This window comes from Rhinoraja longicauda, chromosome 4 (genome assembly GCF_053455715.1).
Source record: "Rhinoraja longicauda isolate Sanriku21f chromosome 4, sRhiLon1.1, whole genome shotgun sequence".
In the NCBI taxonomy this organism is placed as follows: domain Eukaryota; kingdom Metazoa; phylum Chordata; class Chondrichthyes; order Rajiformes; family Arhynchobatidae; genus Rhinoraja; species Rhinoraja longicauda.
Genome location: NC_135956.1, coordinates 11,866,526 through 11,889,895, shown reverse-complemented (window position 1 = coordinate 11,889,895; position 23,370 = coordinate 11,866,526). Strand labels below are relative to the sequence as shown.

At 44.9% G+C, this 23,370-nt stretch overlaps 1 protein-coding gene across 2 annotated transcripts in view; it reads left to right on the top strand.

Annotated features, from left to right (window-relative positions):
• cibar1 (CBY1 interacting BAR domain containing 1) overlaps nucleotides 1-23,370 on the top strand; it is a 35,627-nt gene that overhangs the window by 10,265 nt on the left and 1,992 nt on the right. The window contains exons 3-8 of one of the 2 annotated variants that reach the window (XM_078397192.1): nucleotides 2,619-2,687; nucleotides 11,323-11,424; nucleotides 14,710-14,715; nucleotides 17,844-17,948; nucleotides 20,182-20,295; nucleotides 21,987-22,106. In XM_078397192.1, the coding sequence (XP_078253318.1) occupies nucleotides 2,619-2,687; nucleotides 11,323-11,424; nucleotides 14,710-14,715; nucleotides 17,844-17,948; nucleotides 20,182-20,295; nucleotides 21,987-22,106 (516 nt within the window). The remainder of the gene's footprint in view (nucleotides 1-2,618; nucleotides 2,688-11,322; nucleotides 11,425-14,709; nucleotides 14,716-17,843; nucleotides 17,949-20,181; nucleotides 20,296-21,986; nucleotides 22,107-23,370) is intronic. The other variant, XM_078397193.1, reaches the window with a different exon arrangement.

Here is a 23,370-nt window from a genome sequence, read left to right as displayed (position 1 = left end):
AGGGGATGGGGGGCAGTGGAGTGGAGTGGGACGAGGGAGGGGTGGAGGAAGGGAGGGGGAGAGTGGGGGTGGGAGGGGAGTGGGGGAGGACGGGTGGGGGAGTGGATTTGGGGGGGATAGGGAGGAGGGGAGGGGTGGGGGGGGATAGGGAGGAGGGGAGGGGTGGGGGGGATAGGGAGGAGGGGAGGGGTGGGGGGGAGTAGTGGGGGTGGGGGGGAGTAGAGCGGTGGGGGGAAGGGGGTGGGGGGGACATGGACCGTTGTGATTTGCTGTTGAAGACCACTGGAGCAAGTATATCTTCAATTAAATTAGGTATGTGCAGTTTTTAAAAGGAAACTCTTCATAACTTAGTCATACATTTTATGACCATTGTTCTTTTATTCAATACCAAGAGAATTGGGATGTGTAAGGAAAAAGCAAAATAGAAAAAACAAAACAATTTTTTCTTTGTTGTAAAAAGTATTTCTGTTCAATAACCTTTCTATAATAGTAGAATATACTCATGATAGGCCTGACATTGTACATGTAGTCCAAGAACTGCAGACTGTTGGAAATAATAATCGTTTTTCACACGTGAATGTGGCGCAACGCGTAAGCGCATTTGGCGTGCATACTTTTTTTTGCTGAAAAGTTGCATTACGCGCCTTATTATGAATTTAATGTAAAATTCTGAATTTTGGAGATCAAAATTATGAATTTAAAAAATCATATGTTGGGAGGTCTGCTCAACTACCAAGCCACAGATTCAACGTGTTCTCTGAGTGAGGAAATTCCTCCTCATCTCAGTACTAAATCCTTATCTGAGACTGACATCTTGTTCTAGACAACTCAGTCAGGGGGAACATCCAGCATTGTTATCCTTCAGACCCTCCACCCCAATACCACCCATTGCCCACATTGCTGATGTTTGACTTAAGTCTTCTCCTTGTCCTCCCATACACCAATTAAGTTGCTGATCAGATAATATTAATTTATGCGCCTAACAACAGACTTTTGTCAGAGTGATTAAGGGGCGGCGCAGTGGCGCAGCGGTAGAGTTGCTGCCTTACAGCTTCAGAGACCCGAGTTCCATCCTGACTACGGGTACTGTCTGTACGAAGATTGTCCGTTTTCCCTGTGACCACATGGGATTTTCTCCGGGTACTCCAGTTTCCTCCCACACTCCCAAGACCTGCAGGTTGGTAGGTTAATTGGCTTCTGTAAATTGTCCCTAGTGTGTAGGATAGTACTTGTCTACGGGGTGATCGTTGGTCCGCGCAGACCCGGTGGAACGAAGGGCTTGTTTCTCAAAAGTCCAAAGCTAACATGTACCTAAGATTATGTGCCAAACAACAGACTTTTGTAAGAGTAATTTGTGAAAACAGCAATGTCTAGATTATTTCATATCACTCCAGAAAGCCGACAATTGACTTTCCTTGTGCCAGATGTGAAATAACCCATTGGAGTTTTTCTGGGAAAGTTACTCCAAAATATGCCATGATTACATGTCATCAAGTGGTTCTATGGTAGCAATATTTTCATGGGTCTAATCATGACTGGAACCTCAGTAAGATAAGGCTCATTACCTTGTTCTTCATCCCACAAAGATACCGACCCCCTACCACCACTTCTCTATCCTATTGCCCATGATCATCCCTCCATGAACATTTGGGTGAGAGGCCAAACCAACCTGTAAACTTCAACCTGTTGGGAATCATCATAAAGGATATTTTGCAATTTGAAGATAGACACAAACTCGGCGGGTCAGGCAGCATCTGTGGAGAAAAAGGAGGGGTGACGTTTCAGGTCGGGACCCTTCCCGCGACCCTTTTTCACCAGAGATGCACTTTGTGTCTATCTTCGGTATATACCAGCATCTGCAGTTCAATTCCTACACATTTTGCAATTTGATGTAAGCTTTGCTAACATATTAGATCAGCTTGATATATTTAGGAGCATCTTGGAGATCAAGTAGACTTTAAAAAAAGTAGCTTTCCACTGCTAGCTCGAGCTATGTCTATTTATATGTGCTGGCACCAGCTACACACATAATACTCAAGGAATTCTAAATTCAGCAATTGATGATTCCTGTCCCCTCTGGGGATGACAAAGCCAAAGGGACTGATTGCATATCCACACGTACATTCTTGACTGTGTGATTTAATAATTTAATGTACAATGTTTGTATTTATACATAATTTTAATTATAATTAAGTTAGTAAGCAAGCAGTCATGTTTTCCTCTTCACGTGCCAGCTAGAAAATTATTATGTTTGTATACTGTGAACTGCATTATGTTTAATCAAGTTACTCGTAACACTGTTAATTGTTTTAAAATTTAGTTTAAGTGGGCTTAACTTGGTTAAACAGTGAACATAGTTAACCTAATGAAAGAATCTGTGGGAAGTAAAGCAAAAATTGTCTCAGATGATTTTGTGAAGTACCTCATCCAAAGTAATGTTTTTTTTAGAACTAAAAAATATATGTTGGCAATTTTTTAACGCATTACAACCTTGTTAAATTAACAACATTCTATGATTTGGTTTGGTCTGATCTCTATCTGTGAAATTGCCTCAAAAGTTTTCTTCTATTAAGACATTTTACTTACCACTTTTAACAATTCATTGTTTGCCCCCATAGGTTGAAAGACTAGAAGCTAAAGTTGTAGAACCTTTGAAGAAATATGGATCCATTACCAAGTTGAAAAGGGTAAGTTTTGCTTGTAAAGTAAAAGTAATCATGAAAGTAAGAACAATCAGTTACTTTTTTTCTAAAAATAAATCTTAAAATAGTCTACTTTTTATATAGCAGGTACTATCGCAACATTTTAAAAAACATTTAGACAGGTACGTGGATAGGACAGGTTTAGAGGGATATGGGCCAAACATGCGGCCCAAATGGGACTAGCTAGGTTGGCTTGGACGAGTTGAGTTGAGTTGAAGCCCTGTTTCTGTGCTACATGACTGAGACTCCACTGCCTGCTTATCCATGTGCCTATCTAGAAGTCTCATAAATGCCACTAACGTATCTGCCTCCACCACGACTCCTGGCAGCTTGTTCCAGATATCCACCACCCTCTGTTTAAAAATAAACTTGCCTCGCACATCTCCTTTAAACTTTGTCCTCACTCATCTTAAACCTATGACCCCTAATCTCTGACATTTCCATTACACTCTGGGAAAAAGGTTTAGGTTTAGTTTAGAGATACAGTGCAGAAACAGGCCCTTTGGCCCACTGAGTCCGCGCCGACCAGTGATCCCCGCACATTAATACTATCCTACACACTAGGGACAATATTACATTTATCCCAAGCCAATTAACCTACAAACCTGTACGTTTTTGGAGTGTGGGAGGAAACTGAAGATCTCGGAGAAAACCCACGCAGGTCACAGGGAGAACGTACAAAACCGTACAGACAGCGCCCGTAATCAGGATTTCTGACACTATAAGGCAGCAGCTCTACTGCTGCGCCACCGTGCTGCCCGTTCTGACCTCTACCCTTTCTACCCTGGTGTTTAATGTTTCTTTCTCCAGCCAAGTACTTTTGGATATGTTAGCGTGCTAAAGATTTTTTAATTCATTCAAAATGTTGATAACTGTGGCGCCGTACGATGGCAGCCTTGCCAACAGTCTATATCATCCTTTTCTTCTTTTGTTGGTTTTACTCTGTTGTTAAATGTATGTTTTAGTGTATCTTTAGTTTTGTATTATGTGGGGGGGTGGAGGAAATATTTTTAAATCTCTTTCCTCGACAGAGATGCGACTTTTTCCGTATCGTATCTCCGTCCACACTGCAGCCTAACATCATGGAGCTGGCGATCCCTTTGCTGGGGATCGACTTCGGGAGCTCCAACCACGGACTTAACATCATGGAGCTCGGTTGGTTAGGGACCGACGGAGCTCCAAACGCTGGAGCTTCAATCGCCCCGACGCTGGAGCTTCACCGCCCCGACGCTGGAGCTTCGACCGCCCCGACGCTGGAGCTTCAATCATCCCGACGATGGAGCTTCAATCGCCCCGACGCTGGAGCTTCACCGCCCCGACGCTGGAGCTTCGACCGCCCCGACGCTGGAGCTTCAATCATCCCGATGCTGGAGCTTCACCGCCCCGACCCTGGAGCTTCACCGCCCCGACGCTGGAGCTTCGACCGCCCCGACGTTGGAGCTTCGACCGCCCCGACCCTGGAGCTTCAATCGCCCCGACCCTGGAGCTTCGACCGCCCCGACGCTGGAGCTTCGACCGCCCCGACCCTGGAGCTTCAATCATCCCGACACTGGAGCTTCAATCGCCCCGACGCTGGAACTTCACCGCCCCGACGCTGGAGCTTCACCGCCCCGATCGCAGGAGCTTCAATCACCCCGACGCTGGAGCTTCGACCGCCCGATCGCTGGAGCTTCAATCGCCCCGACGCTGGAGCTTCAATCGCCCCGACGCTGGAGCTTCAATCACCCCGACGCTGGAGCTTCAATCGCCCCGACGCTGGAGCTTCGACCACCCCGACACTGGAGCTTCAATCACCCCCGACGCTGGAGCTTCGACCGCCCGTTCGTTGGAGCTTCAATCGCCCCGACGCTGGAGCTTCAATCGCCCCGACGCTGGAGCTTCGACCACCCCGACGCTGGAGCTTCAATCACCCCCGACGCTGGAGCTTTGACCGCCCGATCGCTGGAGCTTCAATCACCCCCGATGCGGGAGCTTCAATCGCCCCTACGCTGGAGCTTCAATCACCCCCGACGCGGGAGCTTCAATCGCCCCTACGCTGGAGCTTCGACCGCCCCGACGCTGGAGCTTCAATTGCCCCGACCCTGGAGCTTCACCGCCCCGACGCTGGAGCTTCGACCGCCCCGACGCTGGAGCTTCGACCGCCCCGACCCTGGAGCTTCACCGCCCCAACGCTGGAGCTTCAATCGCCCCGACGCTGGAGCTTCGACCGCCCCGACGCTGGAGCTTCGACCGCCCCGACCCTGGAGCTTCAATCATCCCGACGCTGGAGCTTCAATCGCCCCGACACTGGAACTTCACCGCCCCGACGCTGGAGCTTCACCGCCCCGATCGCAGGAGCTTCAATCACCCCGACGCTGGAGCTTCGACCGCCCGATCGCTGGAGCTTCAATCGCCCCGACGCTGGAGCTTCGACCGCCCCGACGCTGGAGCTTCAATCACAGCCGACGCTGGAGCTTCAATCGCCCCTACGCTGGAGCTTCGACCGCCCCGACGCTGGAGCTTTGACCGTCCGATCGCTGGAGCTTCAATCACCCCCGACGCGGGAGCTTCAATCGCCCCTACGCTGGAGCTTCAATCACCCCCGACGCGAGAGCTTCAATCGCCCCTACGCTGGAGCTTCGACCGCCCCGACGCTGGAGCTTCGACCGCCCCGACGCTGGAGCTTCAATCGCCCCGACGCTGGAGCTTCAATCGCCCCGACGCTGGAGCTTCGACCGCCCCGACTGCGGATAGTTCAACTGCTCCGACCATGGGAGAAAAGGAGGGAAGAAGATAAAACATTAAAGCCTTCCATCAACAGTGCGGTGTGGTGGATGTTTATGTTAATTTTTAGGTAGTTGTGTATCTTGTTGCTTTTTTGGTATGACTATATGGCAAATCAAATTCCTTGTATGTTTTTACATACTTGGCTAATAAATTAATTTCAATTACAATTACAAAATGTTGCCAGGATTGCTCTTCTCTGAAAGGGCAGCGTTTGATTTTATAGCTTGTCAGATTCTGCAGTAGTATTATTATTTGAACTTTTTGCATATGAGCTTTTGAATGACAATATTTTATAAATCTGATTAAGATCAATTTGATTAAGATCAGCATTAACTTGAGAGAAGGAATGGGTGACGTTTCAGGTAGAGACCCTTCTTCAGACTGAAGAAGGGTCTCGACCCGAAACGTCACCCATTCCTTCTCTCCAGAGATGCTGCCTGGCCTGCCCAGTTACTCCAGCATTGTGTGTCTCTGATTTAAACCAGATTCTGCAGTTCTTTCCTAAGCATTAACTTGATTATAACAGACACAGAAAACTGGAGGAACTCAGCAGGTCAGGCAACATCTTGAGAGATACTGCCTGACCCGCTGAGTTACTCCAGCTTTGTGTCTGTCTTCAGTTTAAACCAGCATCTGTTGTTCTTCCCTACACATTACAGTTAAAATGTGTTGCATTGTCTCCCAGAAAGTTGGTTGATTTATAGAAATTATTTCTGCATTACTTGACCCCGACACTAGATGGCCCCCCACCATTACTTAATATTGACTGTTCCTACTTGGCTACAGCGTGATAGGTCAGAGAAAATTACATCTTATTTTGTGATCTGAGGGTTAAAACAGCCCAGGTAAAATCTGGTAAAATTCAAGAATGTCATCCAGCCCATTATTAGATCCGTCAGCCGTTTAAAGGAAAAGTATTGCGTGTAAAATAGATCTGAAACAAAGCAGAAAATGCAGGAAATATTCAGCTACTCTGACAGCAATTGTGGCGAGAGAAATGAGTTCAACCTGTTGGGTTGATGAACTGCTGGACATTCAGCACGTTTTTATGTCACTGTTATGTCACTGTTATGTCACGTAAACCTGCATATATTAGTGGTCAATGATCAGTATATGCGAAAAGTATTACAAAGCCTCCTGACGGTCACAAACTTTGATTGAAAAGGGTGTACAGTTCATGTCCTTATTTATGCACACCTGTAACTATTTCTATGATTGTGCTTTTTCAAATATTTTGTAGATTAGACAGATGCGGACTACCAGAATATTCAGAATATGTCTTTGCTACCTATTACTTATATACTCCATTCCTCACTTCGTTGTATTTCCCTTTGTCAGATCATTAGGAGCCTGCTTTTCTTTGGTTGTATATCTTTAATTTGGTTTGGAGATACAGCGCGGAAACAGTCCCTTAGGCCCACTAAGTCCGCGCTGACCAGCGATCCCCGCATTACCCTACACACACTAGGGACAATTTAACATTTATACCAAGCCAATTAATCTACAAATCTGTACGTCTTTGGAGTGTGGGAGGAAACCGAAGATCTCGGAGAAAACCCATGCAGGGAGCACGTAATAACTTCGTACAGACAGCACCCGTAGTCAGGATCGTACCCAGGTCTCTGGCGCTGTAAGGCAGTAGCTCTACCACTATGCCACCGTGCCGCCCTCTTATAGATTTGAAGTTCTTTGCTAATTCCAAGGTTTTTCTATTTTAACTTTTCAACTACCTATAAACTCATCTGGTTGAAATCTATACACTAAAACTCTTGTTTGTTTGTTTGTTTGTGACTGAACTTCAGCCAAAACTGTACAAGACAGCACAACATTTTTAGGCCCACCTTATTCACCGTCGCCGCTTTAATGGTAAAAATGGTCGTTTTATTGAAATTGGTGTTAAATTTTTTAAGTTATTCACATTTAAAAAATTTTAAAAACCAGCGCCATGCGCAGTTGGGGCCGGTCTTTACGTAAGATGGCCGCCAGACCAGCACCTACACTTACGTAAGATGGCTGCCGGGTGACTGCGTGTGCGCAGTTGAGGGGAGGGTCGTCATTTTCGTTCAGCTCCCCCTTCCCGCCAGACGCCCGTTTGGTTCCGCGGCCCAAGTGGGGGGAGCGTCACCGCCGCCATTCCAAACCCTGGGCATCTCCATCATGGCCGCCGCCGCTGGGCTTCGGAGCCCCCACCATCACCGCTGCCGCCGCTGCAAACCCCGGGCATCTCCGTCACCGCTAACGCCGCCCCGTCTGGAGCCCCCGGCGCCCGCTCCCAACCTCGGGCGTCTTCATCATGGCCAAAGCCGCCGCTGCATCTTCTTCCCGCTCTAAACCCCGGGCGTCTCCATCGCTGACATCGCCGGTCAGCCTCCAGCTCCGCTGAGCGTCGCCACCGCCGCTCCCAGCCACGAGCGACTACTTCACCTACCTCACCGGGCCTCGCCTAGCCGCTCTCCCGGCCTCGCCTCGCCGCCTCCCGGGGCTCGCCTCGCCTCGCCTCGCCGCTCCCCGGACTTCCCCTCGCCTAGCCGCTCCCCGGGCCTCGCCTAGCCGCTCCCCGGGCTTCGCCTAGCCTCTCCCCGGGCTTCGCCTTGCCTCCCTGCTCCCCGGGCTTCGCCTCGCCGCTCCCCGGGCTTCGCCTCGCCGCTCCGCGAGCCTCGCCTCGCCTCTCTGCTCCCCGCGCCTCGCCTAGCCTCTCCCCGGGCTTCGCCTCGCCGCTCCCCGGGCTTCGCCTAGCCTCTCCCCGGGCTTCGCCTCGCCGCTCCCCGGGCTTCGCCTATCCTCTCCCCGGGCTTCGCCTCGCCATTCCCCGGGATTCGCCTAGCCTCTCCCCGGGCTTCGCCTCGCCGTTCCGCGGGCCTCGCCTCACCTCTCTGCTCCCCGGGCCTCGCCTCGCCTAGCCTCTTCCCGGGCCTCGCCTTGCCGCTCCCCGGGCCTCGCCTCGCCGTTCCACGGACCACGCCTCGCCGTTCCCCGGGCCTCGCCTCACCGTTCCGCGGACCACGCCTCACCGCTCCCCGGCCCTCGCCTCGCAGTTCCCTGGACCACGCCTCACCGCTCCCCGGGCTTCGCCTCACCTTGCCTCGCCGGGCCATGCCTCACCCCTCCGCGTACCACGCCTCTCTGCTCCCCCGGCCTCACCTCACCGCTCCCCGGGCCTCGCCTCACCGCTCCCCGGGCCTCGCCTAGCCGCTCCCCGGGCTTCGCCTCGCCGCTCCTCGAGCCTCGCCTCTCTGCTCCCCGGGCCTCGCCTAGCCGCTCCCCGGGCCTCGCCCAGCCGCTCCCCGGGCCTCGCCTAGCCGCTCCCCGGGCTTCACCTGGCCGCTCCCCGGGCTTCACCTCGCCGCTCCCTGGGCCTCGCCTCACCGCCCCCCCGGGCCTCGCCTCACCGCCCCCCGGGCCTCGCCTCACCGACCCCCAGGCCTCGCCTCACCGCCCCCCGGGCCTCGCCTCTCTGCTCCCCGGGCCTCGCCTCACGGCCCCCCGGGCCTCCCCTCTCTGCTCCCCGGGCCTCGCCTCACCGACCCCCGGGCCTCACCTCTCTGCTCCCCGGGCCTCACCTCTCTGCTCCCCGGGCCTCGCCTCACCGCCCCCCCGGGCCTCGCCTCATCGACCCCCAGGCCACGCCTCACCGCCCCCCGGGCCTCGCCTCTCTGCTCCCCGGGCCTCGCCTCACGGCCCCCCGGGCCTCCCCTCTCTGCTCCCCGGTCCTCGCCTCACCGCTGTTGGGAGGTGTGTTCATGAACCATACTGCGACCACACCTCTCCATGTTGGAAGAATGGAAGATGCAGCCTCTTTGCTCCCCAGGCCTCGCCTCACTGCTCCCCGGGCCTCACCTAGCCGCTCCCCGGGCCTCGCCTCTCTGCTCCCCGGGCTTCACCTCGCCGCTCCCCGGGCTTCGCCTCGCCGCTCCCCGGGCCTCACCTCGCCTCATGGCCCGCCGGACATCGCCTCGCCGCCTGCCGGGCCGTTGTGATTTGCTGTTGAAGACCACTGGAGCAAGTATGTCTTCAATAAAATTAGGTATGTGCAGTTTTAAATGAAACTCTCTTCATAACTTAGTCATACATTTTATGATCATTGTTCTTTTATTCAATATCAAGAGAATTGGGATGTGTACGGAAAAACCAAACTAAAACAATTTTTTCTTTGCTGTAAAACGTATTTCTGTTCAATATCCTTTCTATAAATACCAGAATATACTCATGATAGACCTGACATTGTAGACGTAGTCCAAGAACTACAGACTGTTGGAAATAACAGTCTTTTTCACACATGAATGTAGCACAGCACGTATGCGCATTTGGCATGCATACCTTTTTTTGCTGAAAAGTTGCATTACGTGCCATATTATGAATTTGATGTAAAATTCTGCATTTTGGACATCAAAATGATGAATTTGTAAAACCAAATGTTGGGAGGTGTGTTCATGAACCATACTGCGACCACACCTCTCCATGTTGGAAGAATGGAAGATGCAGATTCCCGAAGCAGTTTATCGAAAGCACAAGGTGTGGAGATGAGTCACATCCTCTGTACAGGAGACAATCTCCAGATATGGGAGGATTTCAGGGGCATCAAGAAGGACGCCGGGATCAACCTATTACTTCTGAATGGGTGGTGCCCTGTAATGCTCAATTCTTGAAGTTTTTCAAATGTCACATCAACGTTGAGATATGCTCCTCTGTAAAGTCGGTCAAATACGTGTTCAAGTACACCTTGAAGGGGAGTGAGCAAGCAGTTTTTGGAGTTAACAGGGATGACACAGTACTGTACTGGCAGGTACATTGGTCCGTTGGAAGCAGTGGGATTAAAATCCTTGGATTTCCAACTCATGAGAGACGCCCCGCTGTCATTCGACTCTAGGCGCATCTACCACAAGAACAACAAGTCGTCATCAGAGTCGATGCTGGTCGGCTGGTGAGAAATGAGGATATCACGAGAACAACTTTAACTGAATTCATGGAATTGTGTTCTCAAGATCAATTTGCAAGAGGAGTTGAGGGGATGGAGTGAGGGAGGGGAAGGGGGAGTGGGTGGGGAAGAAGAGGAGTTGAGGGGATGGAGTGAGGGGAGGGTGCTAGACCAATGCAGACAAAAACACCATTTCAAAGAAAAATCGCGATTTTCAATTAGCTTTATTCATTTATTTTTTTAAGCCATTTATTTTCAAGAAAAAAAGTTTTTTTCCCCACACCACAATGGCAACCCGATGAGTTATGGGCCCAACGGGTCCACTTGGTCTACTCTGAAATAAAATGATTGGAATGATTCAACAGGTCAGCCAGCCTCTATGGAAAGTTGTCCAGCATCTGTAGGAAGAAGTACTGAGTAAATAAGTCAAAGACTTAGTCAGAACTGTACCAAACTGGGAGAGAGAGTAAAGTTTTAAGTTGCATAGAGGGTGGAGAATAAGATAAAAGGAAGAACACCCATTGGGTTGAGCCAGGATTGCTGTGATAAGCCTTCGAATGCCTCCTGCAGTTTCTGATTACATTCAAACGATCGTGCTACTTTTGTGACTGTCACTTTTCTGCGTATTGCATAAATACAAACTAACTTTATATTGCTTGTAGAGATAGCTGTTAAGTCTTGGCTGTTGTTTATAATCTAGTTTTTGTTAGCAACTGAAAATTTTGTTGATTGTAATCATGTATAGTCTTTTTGCTGACTGGATATCATACAACAAACATGCCTTGCTACACGTGACAATACACGAATCTAACCAACAAATGTACACTAATTTGAAATCTGATATTTGAAATAAAGCAAGTGATTCTGTACCAAATGTTACTTGTATTTCAAGTGTGATCAAAATTGTCGGTGTTTAATATTTTTCAATTTCTCTTGCAGGAAGACCTCAAGGTTGCTACAGATGCCATAAAACGTGAAACAAAGCAACTGGTCCATGTTGAGAAGCTGCGTCTGAGGAATCCTTCTGATCGACAGATTGTTGTATCCTTAATATATCGTGGTCTTATTTATTTATTTACAGACGTAGCAGCCACGCCGTTCCTCTGGAATCGGCCTATTAGGTCGAGAGGGGAATGCAGATGCTGGGCAAGTTTGTATTCCCATTTACCTGCCCAGGCTCAGCGGCCAAATCAAATGGAGAGGACACATCATCCTTGCTGGGCACAGTGAGATGTAACCACAGATGAAAAAAAACCCTCTCCAAGCAGGACCACGCCATCATCTCTCGCAGATGGATGGATGCCACAATGACGGTGTCTCTGGCAAGACTGGCATTCTCATGCCTACCCCTAATTATCCCTGAGAAAGTGATGTTGAACTGATGCAGTCCTTATGATAAAAAGTAGTCATAGAGTCATACAGAATGGAAACAGGCCCTTCGGCCCAACTTGTCCACAGCGATCATGATGCCCCATTACACCAATCCTACCTGCCTGCGTTTGGCCCGTATCTCTCTGAATCTATCTTATCCATGTACCTGACGTCGCAATTGCACCTGCCTCTACTACCACCTCTGGCAGTTCGTTCCATACATCCACCACCCTTTGTGTAAAACCCTATGTCCTCTGGTTCTCAGTTCCCCTACTCTGGGCAAACGACTGTGCACTTACCCTATCTATTCCTCTCGTGATTTTGTACACCTCTTTTAGATCACCCCTCATCCTCCTGCACTCCCAAGGAATAAAGTCCTCGCCTAGAGGCACTCTAATAGTTTAGTTTAGTTTAATTTAGAGACACAGCACGGAAACAGGCCAACCAGCAATCCCTGCATATTAACACTATTCTACACACAAGAGGAACAATTTTTACATTTACCAAGCCAATTTACCTACATACCTGCATGTCTTTGGAGTGTGGGAGGAAACCGAAAATCTCAGAGAAACCCACCTGGTCACGGGGAGAACGTACAAACTCCATACAAACAACACCCGTAGTCAGGATCGACTGACTACCTGGATCACTGGCGCTGCAAGCGCTGTAAGGCCGCAACTCTACCGCTGCGCCACCAGGCCGCCCTAATAGTGTTAGACCAAATTCTAGAATTTAGGCACAGTGATGCGAAAGGAACAGTGATACATTTTCAAATCAGAATAATGTGTAATTCAGAAGGGAAACTGCAATTGGTGCTTTTGTTAATTAGGTTTGTGTTTATTATTGTCACGTGCAGTGAGTTAGAGTGAAAACCTTTATTTTATATGCTATCCAATCAGATCAGATAATATTACAGATACAGTGCCCTCCATAATGTTTGGGACAAAGACCCATCATTTATTTATTTGCCTCTGTATTCCACAATTTGAGATTTGTAATAGAAAAAAATCACGTGGTTAAAGTGCATATTGTCAGATTTTATCAAAGGGTACTTTTATACATTTTGGTTTCACCATGTAGAAATTACAGCTGTGTTTATACATAGTTCCCCCATTTCAGGGCACCATAATGTTTGGGACACATGGCTTCACAGGTGTTTGTAATTACTCAGGTGTTTTTAAATGCCTCCTTAATGCAGGTATAAGAGCTCTCAGCACCTAGTCTTTCCTCCAGTCTTTCCATCACCGTTGGAAACTTTTATTGCTGTTTTTCAAAATGAGGTCCAAAGTTGTGCCAATGAAAGTCAAATAAGCCATTATGTGACTGAGAAACACGAATAAAACTGTTAGAGACATCAGCCAAACCTTAGGCTTACCAAAATCACTGTTTGGAACATCATTAAGAGGAAAGAGAGCACTGGTGAACTTATGAATCGCAAAGGGACTGGCCGGCCAAGGAAGACCTCCACAGCTGATGACAGAAGAATTCTCTCTATAATAAAGAAAGATCCCCAAACACCTGTCCAACAGATCAGAAACACTCTTAAGGAGTCAGGTGTGGATTTGTCAATGACCACTGTCCGCAGAAGACTTCATGAACAGAAATACAGAGGCTACACTGTACCACTGGTTAGCCGCAAACCACTGGTTAGCCGCAAAAATAGTATGGCCAGGTTACAGTTTGCCAAGAAGTACTTAAAAGAGCAAGCACAGTTCTGGAAAACGGTCTTTTGGACAGATGAGAAGAAGATTAACTTATATCAGAGTGATGGCAAGAGCAAAGTATGGAGGAGAAAAGGAACTGCCCAAGATCCAAAGCATACCACCTCATCTGTGAAACACGGTGGCGGGGGGGTTATGACCTGGGCATGTATGGCTGCTGAAGGTACTGGCTCACCTATCGTCATTGATGATACAACTGCTGATGGTAGTAGCATAATGAATTTGAAATGTATAGATACATCCTATCTGCTCAAGTTCAAACAAATGCCTCAAAGCTCATTGGCTGGCGGTTCATTCTACAGCAAGACAATGATCCCAAACATACTGCAAAAGCAACAAAGGATTTTTTCAAAGCTAAATAATGGCCAAGGCAATCACCCGATCTAACCCAATTGAGCATGACTTTTATATGCTGAAGAGAAAACTGAAGGGGGACTAGCCCCCAAAACAAGCATAAGCTAAAGATGGCTGCAATACAGCCCTGGCATGGCATCACCAGAGAAGACACCCAGCAACTGGTGATGTCCATGAATCACAGACTTCAAGCAGTCATTGCATGCAAAGGATATGCAACAAAATACTAAACGTGACTACTTTCATTTATATGACATTGCTGTGTGCCAAACATTATGGTGCCCTGAAATGGGGGGGGGGACTTTGTATAAACACTGCTGTTTCACTGCATGGTGAAGCCAAAATGTATAAAAATAGCCTTTATTAAAATCTGACAATGTGCACTTTAACCACATGTGATTTTTTTTCTTTCACAAATCTCCACAAATTGTGGAGTACAGAGGCAAATAAATAAATGATGGGTCTTTGTCCCAAACATTATGGAAGGCACTGTAGATTAAATGGCGGTATTATAAGGCCTTTTCTCCCTCTAGTATAACTTTAGAAGGTTTTGGTCAATGTCTGTGGTCGGAGTCCTGTTGCAATCTTTATCCCTTAAAGGTCTCCTGCTGCTTCATTTGATTTTGCAGTGACTTCCAGTCAGAATGTTTTCATACATTTTATTGTTGGAATTATGGAAATAATTATTGCTAACTCTTGTTAGCAGGAATCCCACTGGCAACACAACAACAACAAAAATGGACCTAGCTTTAAGGGTTGGGATTGCAGATGTGCTGAGGGAATAAGTGCCACTTAAGTGAAGGTCTGCTTTATGGAAGAAAACATGTATTGTGTTTAAAAACCAATTATTGAGAAGTTTTGATCCTTGACAATCAAACAGACACAGGTTTGTGATTGAATTTTAACTGCATTACCTGTGGATTTCCATTTGCTATGCAGAGACATTGTAACCATCTTAAAAATTAATGCAAATGTAATGTAAACAGCAGCAAATCTTAAGATGAATCCTTATTTGAAGGAAGAAATCCACTTTATAAAGCAAGGAAGAAGTGAACAGAATGGAAATAGAACATTGTCCGTCATCTTGCAGGTCCAAGGTTTTATTCTAGGCTGTATTATAGCCACAAGGTGTATCTTCTGATGAAACATATGAGGTTAGGTCTTCTAATGGCCTGTCGGCAAGCATATTCGTGGAACAACTTGCAATTTTATTATTTGAAGAAAGCTTTAAGAGCTCATTTGGCTGTTTTTGATCTGCCTTCCATTTATCTAGCAGGCCCATGCTATGATGTTAACCTCTGCACAAAGCTCAGCATCACAATAGTATCCTTTGAGACGATATGATAGAACTTTATTTGTCCCAGGAGGAAAATTGATCTGCCAACAGTCATAAAAACACAAAATACATGAAACATGAAATTAAAGTGACGACTGGAAAGGATTGGGGATGTGTAAAGATTGGGGAGGGTGGGAGTCAGTCTAGTCTACCCCATGACAGAAGGGGGAGGAGTTGTACTTTGGACCTAGAATTAGCACATGAAGCGATTCAGGCAGTTCTAATTCGAGTTTAATTTGCAAGGGCAGTGGAAAGCGCATCCTTTTACAAAATAAAAGCAGGTGTAGGGAATGTATATTAAAATAAAATATTCTGTGCTATAAACATTCATGGTCCTTCACACTTAAATTATATTGTTTTCAGATTCTTAAACTGATGCCTGTCGCAAAGCACACGTGCAACTGAGATGTTTTCCCTGTAGACACAAGGAACTGCAGATGCTGGTTTATACCAAAGATAGACACAAAGTGCTGGACTAACTCAGCAGGTCAGGCAGCATCGCTGGAGAAAAAGAATGGGTGATGTTTCGGGTCGGGAAGAACCTGAAAGGTCACCCGAATGATTGAATGAATGATACTTTAGTGTCACGTGTGACAAGTCACAGTGATATTCTTTGTCTTGCATACCCAAGGTATGCAAAGAGTCGCCACATAAAGGGCACTGACAAAGTTGCAAAGTATTCAATTTTACACAATCCATTTTTAGCACATTCCATTTGTGGTCCCCCTTAGTTCTCAGCGGTTTACCCATGCCTGATCTCCCTCTCGGCGGGTCACCCATCCTTTTTCTCCAGAGATGCTGCCTGACCCGCGGAGTTGATCCAGCACTTGTTTTCCTTCCTGCCTCGGGCAGTTGTAAAACAATATGATCACTCATTCAATAATAGCAAGAAAGTTCGTTTTGGGTGGTACTGGAGATGTTACAAATTTATGGCATAAATCTTAAAATATGTGGCTTGTATATATTCCCAGGATTAATTTGAATGGATCCAGGAGCCTAAGGAGTATTTCCACATGCTGGCAACCTTCCATTAGTTCAGATATTTATTGAATGTTCGTAATAAAATGGCAGCAATTGTTGACTCATTCCAAAAAGAACAGAGGATTCACAATAGAGTATTCACTTAATGGCCAATTTAATCTACATAGTTTCTTAATTCTGCTCTCAATGATGATTTAAATTTATAATACTAATGTCGATGTGTGTATAATACTATATTACACACAGAGATTCAGACCAGAAGGAATTTAGCGACCAGAGGTTTAAGCTCTCACCAGCTGTTTAAACTACTCATTGGCAGAGTCAGCCACTTAATGGTTACACTGCACAGCATCTTGGGATTTGCAAGGAGCCAACCTCCTTATGGCAGATTGAACCCAGAACCATGTAAGAAGAAACAGCAGAGCCCAAAGATGGGACACCAGCAATTTCAGGCAGCCTGACTGCCATTAAAGCATTGGCCTGTGACTGACTGGGCACAATCCATTACTTCACAGCACATGTTTCCAGAGCCTCTGTCCAGGAACCTGTACATTGGTATAGGTTGATGATAAACCATACCACAAGAACAGCACAGACCCATTGGTCCATGATGTCTATGCAGAACATTGATTAACCAGATTAAACTGATGTATTCAAGAGAGAGTTAGATATAGCTCTTAGGGCTAACGGAATCAAGAGATATGGGGAGAAAGCAAGAACGGGGTACTGATTCTGGATGATCAGCCATGATCATATTGAATAGCGGTGCTGGCTCGGAGGGCCGAATGGCCTACTCCTGCACCTATTTTCTATGTTTCTAATCCCTTCCGCCTACACGTGACCCACAGTTGGTGTTCCTTGGTGTTAACTTGATTGGAAAGGCTTTAGCTGTGCAAAACAATGCACCCAATTTGGGTATAACAGTAAAAATATATATATTTTTCTCAGTATTGCTATTTCATTCTCTTAAGATAGACACAAAATGCTGGAGTAACTCAGCGGGACTAGCAGCATTTCTGGAGAGAAGGAATGGTTGATGTTTCGGGTCGAGACCCTTCTCCAGCAGTTTGTGCCTATCTTTGGCGTAAACCAGCATCTGCAGTTCCTTCTTACACATTTCATTCTCTTGCTAGTTTACAAACTGTAAAATAGTAAGATGTGTACTGATCAAGCATTAAAGTTCAATTAGTGAGTTTGTTTCACACTTTTTAACTGTTTTATTGGCAGTAAGAAAAGAATAGAGTCAGGCACCCTTATTGACTGGACTATACGCTGTAGAAATGGTAGAGTGCTATTTACAGAAATTATGGTGAAATCCTAAAGTGCAGCATTTATAGATGAACTTGGCTTGCCCAGTATCTAAGGTTAGTTTTATGCAATGGCAATATATATCTGCAAATTCAACTGCTATTTTGGAACAATTGAAAAACTATTCAAATATGTAAATTTCCCTGGTGTGGGATGAATAAAATAATATATTATATTAAATAGGATTGGTTTCCTGCACTGCCTTGAGTGTTTGTTTAGAAACATCTTCTTGTCCTTTCCCAAAGAACTGTTTACTCAAATAGCATGACTTGCCTTTAGTGTTACAACCAATGATTAGTAAAGTCGATTCCGCAATGTAATCAAATTAAATGTTTTGTGCTAAACTGGTCTTTGATTTACCAAAGTAATGAATTGCTTTTCTATGCCAGGCAGAGAATGAATTGCACAGAGTCACAATGGATGCAACTCGGGTTTCACGACAGCTGGAAGAAACTATAGATGATTTTCAAGAAGACAAAATTAAGGATCTTAAGGTAGAATGTAAAAGTGGTTCTTCTTCATTTGTTCATCTTGCACAAAAAATAATCTTATATCATCAGGAAAATCTTGGGGCATTGTCTGAGAAAATTATGTCTTGATTGATAACCGGCCATCATCTCTTCAGTCACACAAGATCCTTCTCTAGGCCGGTCGGTATTCCTTAGCAAGTGGAGGACAACCTGGATGACCCTTGTGTGTAGGAAGGAACTGAAGATGCTGGTTTATACTGAAGATAGACAAAATGCTGGAGTAACTCAGTGGGCCAGGCAGCATCTCAGGAGAAAAGGAAACTAAATTATGTAGAAATGGTGCACAGAACTTTTAACAGAAATTACATTGAAATGTTGTGTTCGGTAACTAAAGTTAGTCTTCTGCAATGGCAATACATATCTGCAAATTCAACTGCTATTTTTGGAATATTTGTGGAACAATTCAAATAGAATTGGTTTTCTTGCATTACTTGCCTTTTCTTCAGAGATGCTGGCTGACCCGCCAAGTTAATCCAGCATTTTGTGTCTATCTTCTGGATGATCCTTATCCAGCTATTTAGAAATTCCAATGGTTTGGCACATCGAGTGCTGATTCCCACACTCCTTTTCATACAGGGCCTTGTATCTCTACCACATTAGAACCAGGTCAGTTTATTTTCTCACACTCCCTGCTTCTATATCCCATGCTTCCTTCAAACTTACTGGGTTCACTGCAAAATTTAGATGTGTAACATTTGAAAAAAGTGATTAAAAAAAGTAATGCATTACTAGGTATGATATTTAATAGCCCAGGAACTAGCCAGTCTGGCGACACCACCCAAGAATTTCTCAGTAATGGGGTTTACAGATACAAATACAAAGGTACAGCGCGGAAACAGGCCCTTCGGCCCACTGGGTCCATGCCGACTAGCAATCACCCCGTATACTAGCACTACCCTACACATTAGGGATAATTAACAATTAACGTACAAACCTGTATGTCTTTGGAGTGTGGAAGGAAACCGGAGCACAAGAGGATACTTTTTCCGCCTTATATTCAATTTGCCATGTCTTCTAACATTAACCTAACCTGTCTATAACCCATCTTTATTTCAATCATATTCCATTGCCAACTAGCTTTGTATCAGCAGCAGCCTTGGATGTATTGTATTTGTTCTCCTCATCCAATTCATTGACAAGAATTATATGCAGCCCAAGCCCTCTGTGGAACACCACTCCTACTCCCAAAGTCTCCCAACTTGAAATGGCCAATTTAATCCTACTATCCATTTGCAGTCCTCATTCCATGCTGGAATAACATTTCGGTCCTGCGTGCTCTAATTTAGTTCCATAATCTCATGTACCACCATTTTAAACTCCAAATACATCACATTAGGAGAAAGGGTTTATGGGGAGAAGGCAGGAGAATGGGGTTCGGAGGGAGAGATAGTTCAGCCATGATTGAGTAGCGGAGTAGACTTGATGGGCCGAATGGCCTAATTCTGCTCCTATTACTTATGACCTTATGATCTTATTAACTGTATGGCCCTTATTTTATTTTACCATTTACAATTTCAAAGACCAACAGATTTGTCACCTGTGATTTTCCTTTCATAGTTTAATCTGACTGACTAATCCTGTTATTATTTTCTAAGTGCCCTGTACCACTTTCTTTATAATATATTAGAGCATTCCCTCTACCTGTTATACTTCTGTATGGCTTGATTGTATTCAGGTATAATATTATCTGATTTAATTGGATAGCACACAAAAATAAGCTGTTCACTGTATCTCAATACACAATAATAAACCAGTGCCAATACATGGAATATCATTCCGTTAGTCTCCCTGCTTTCTTTAATATTCTTTAATATTCTTGATAAGTACAGGTGTCAGGGGTTATGGAGACAAGGCAGGAGAATGGGAGAGATAGATCAGCCATGATTGAATGGTGGAGTAGACTTGATGGGCCGAATGGCCTAATTCTGCTCCTATCACTTACAACCTTATGATAATGGGATTGACAGATGCAAGATAACAATCAGCATATTTTCTTCAAAGTTTGACAGGTCATATGAAATGATATTATAAACATCCCTGAAATTGATTATAACATAACTCTGCTGTCAGCCATTTATCTTACATGTGTGAGATTTGCCCAGATTTTAAGAATTGTGTGTAAACGTGCATTGCAAAGGTAATGAGATTTGTTCTCATACATTCAAACTAAACTTTTTTTTTGTTTTACTTCAAACAGAAGATTTTTGGTGATTTTATTACAATTGAAATGTCATTCCATGCAAAAGCTCTGGAGGTTTACAGCAATCTCTATCAGCATGTGCAGAATATTGATGAGGAGGCAGATATGGAGGTACAGTATTTTGAGGTTTCGATTGAGCTATCCTGTAGACAGGAACTGTACTGTGGTCAGCACCCTCTACATAATCCCTCGGACTCATTGGAGACCCTCGGACTCATCGGAGATCCTCTGACTCATTGGAAACCCTCGGACTATCTTTGATCAGACTTTACTGGACTTTATCTTGCACTAAACATTATTCACGTTATTCCCTTTATCTTGTATCTGTACACTGGATGGTTCAATTGTAATCATGTATCAGGCAACTGAACGATCCTACCACAACCAGAGCACAGTCCTGAACTACTTACTATCTACCTCATCGGGGACCCTCGGACTATCTTTAATCGAACTTTACTGGATTTACCTTGTACTAAACATTATTCCCTTATCATGTATCTATCTGTACACTGCCAATGGGTCGATTGTAATCACATATTGTCTTTCCGCTGGCTGGTTAGCATGCAACAAAAGCTTTTCACTGTACCGCAGTACACATGACTATAAATTAAACTGTTCCGGTATTGTCTTTCTGATGACTAGTTAACACACAACAAAAGCTTTTCACTGTACCTCACTACACGTGACAATAAACTAAACTCAAAGATAATTTCCATTTTAGAAACTAAATATGACAAGCCAATTGTAAAATTGTCCGCAAATTCTAGAGTGACTTACTAGACCTACAATTTATTACGGTTATGTAGAACGATACTTCAAACATTTTCTTAGCTTTGAATGAAATCATAGATAAAAGTCTTTATTTATAATTAAGTATGCTTAACAAAAATAATCACATTGCTTCCATCTTCCATCTTGCATTAAGCAGGCTGGCCAGTAATGAAAGTTCTCATCCACCTGAGGTAATCTTGGGTCCTAAAATCCAATGCATTGTTAAACATCCAATTCATTAAACTTTGGGTGGTGAAAACGCATCTTGTTATGTAAAAGTTTAACTGTCAATTCTTCACCTCCAACCAATAACATTAACCATTCATTTAAATATCAATTATAAAAATGAAATTCAATAGAAACAATGTCCTGCACATTATTTTCTAGTTATTGGGACTGCACGGTGGTGCAGCGGTAGAGTTGCTGTCTTGCAGCGCCAGAGACCTGGGTTCGATTCTGACCACGGGTGCTGTCTGTACGGAGTTTGTACGTTCTCCCTGTGATCGTGTGGGTTTTCTCCGGGTGCTCCGGTTTCCTCCCACACTCAAAAGACTTGCAGATTTGTAGGTTAATTGACTTTGGTAAATTGCCACTAGTGTGTTGGATAGTGCCAGTGTATGGGGATCTCTGATCGGCATGGTGGGCCGAAGGGCCTGCTCATGCGCTGTATATCTAAACTGAACTATTGAGAAGAGGAAAGAGGGGAGAAGACAATTTAGAAAAGACTCTGCAGTTCCTTCCTACAGATTAAAATCCTTCTGCTTTTAAACAGTAACACTGTTTTCAATTTCTGCTGGTGCACGACGGAGATTTTTTTCAAGAGTTTTAAATACACACTTTCATAGGAGCAGACATAATTTAATTACAAAATATTGTGGAGATAGTATCATAGAAATCTTTGTTAAATTAGTTTGTGAATTTAAATATACTTTAGACGTGCCAATTTTATTTTAACATTGGAAAGTAACGGCAAGAATGAACACAAAATCTGTACGCGTTTTCTATTGACTATTAACGTCTTGTTTTGGTAGATTTTCAGGAACGCACTTCATTTGCAAGACAATCAAGCTCGCCTTAGCATAGTGTCAGCCAATTCTGCAAACGTTATAAATGGAACAAATTCAACACTAATGACGTCAGGAACTTCGAAGGTAAGAGAGAGTTATTTTACATTTATGCCCAAAGTTAACAACGTCAATATTTTTAAATCTTATTGTTTGAGATTTATACATTTTCTGTATTAAAATTTGAAAGGCCATTGCATACTCATTGGGTTAAAAAATTCACTACATTGGACTATTGTTGGACTATTCTGAACATTAGTCACTGAACGTAAGCATGCAGCAACAGCAGGCAGTGAAGAAAGCTAATGGCATGTTGGCCTTCATTGCAAGAGGATTTGAGTTCAGGAGAAAGGAGGTCCTACGGCCGTTGTACAGGGCCCTGGTGAGACCACACCTGGAGTATTCTGTGCAGTTTTGGTCTAATTTGAGGAAGGACATTCTTGCCATTGAGGGAGTGCGGCGTAGGTTCACTAGGTTAATTCCCGGGATGGTGGGACTGACATATGATGAAAGAATGGATCTACTGGGCTTGTATTCACTGGAATTTAGAAGGATGAGAGGAGATCTTATAGAAACATATAAAATTCTAAAGGGACGCAGGCCAGGTGCAGGAAAAATGTTCCCGATGTTGGGGGAGTCCAGAACCAGGGGTCACAGTTTAAGAATAAGGGGTAGGCCATTTAGGACTGAGATGAGGAAAACTTTTTCACCCAGAGAGTTGTGAATCTGTGGAATTGTCTGCCACAGAAGGCAGTGGAGGCCAATTCACTGAATGTTTTCAAGAGAGAGTTAGATTTAGCTCTTAGGGCTAACGGAATCAAGGGATATGGGGAAAAAGCAGGAACGGGGTACCGATTTTGGATGATCAGCCATGATCATATTGAAGGGCCGATTGGCCTACTCCTGCACCTATTTTCTATGTTTCTATTGTTACGTTTTATTGTTACAACCACATTCTGGAAAACAGGAGAAGTAAATTAATTGCATAAAAATTGAACAGTATTTCAGAACCAAAAATAAACTAATAAAAAGATAAAGCAAAACGAATTGAAAAGAAACAAGTAGTAAGTAGAGGTAGAAACAAAGAACTGCAGATACTCGTTATCACACAAAAGAAGGGTCCCGACCCGAAACTTCACCATGTTCCCCAGAGATACTGTCTGATCTGCTGAGGTACTGACACACTTTGTGTCCTATTAAGTAGAGGTAACATAAATAGTACTGGAATGGGAAAATTTCTAAGAAGTAATAAAATGAAAAAGTTCGTGTAAGAAAATAACTGCAGATGCTGGTACAAATTGAAGGTATTTATTCACAAAATGCTGGAGTAACTCAGCAGGTCAGGCAGCAT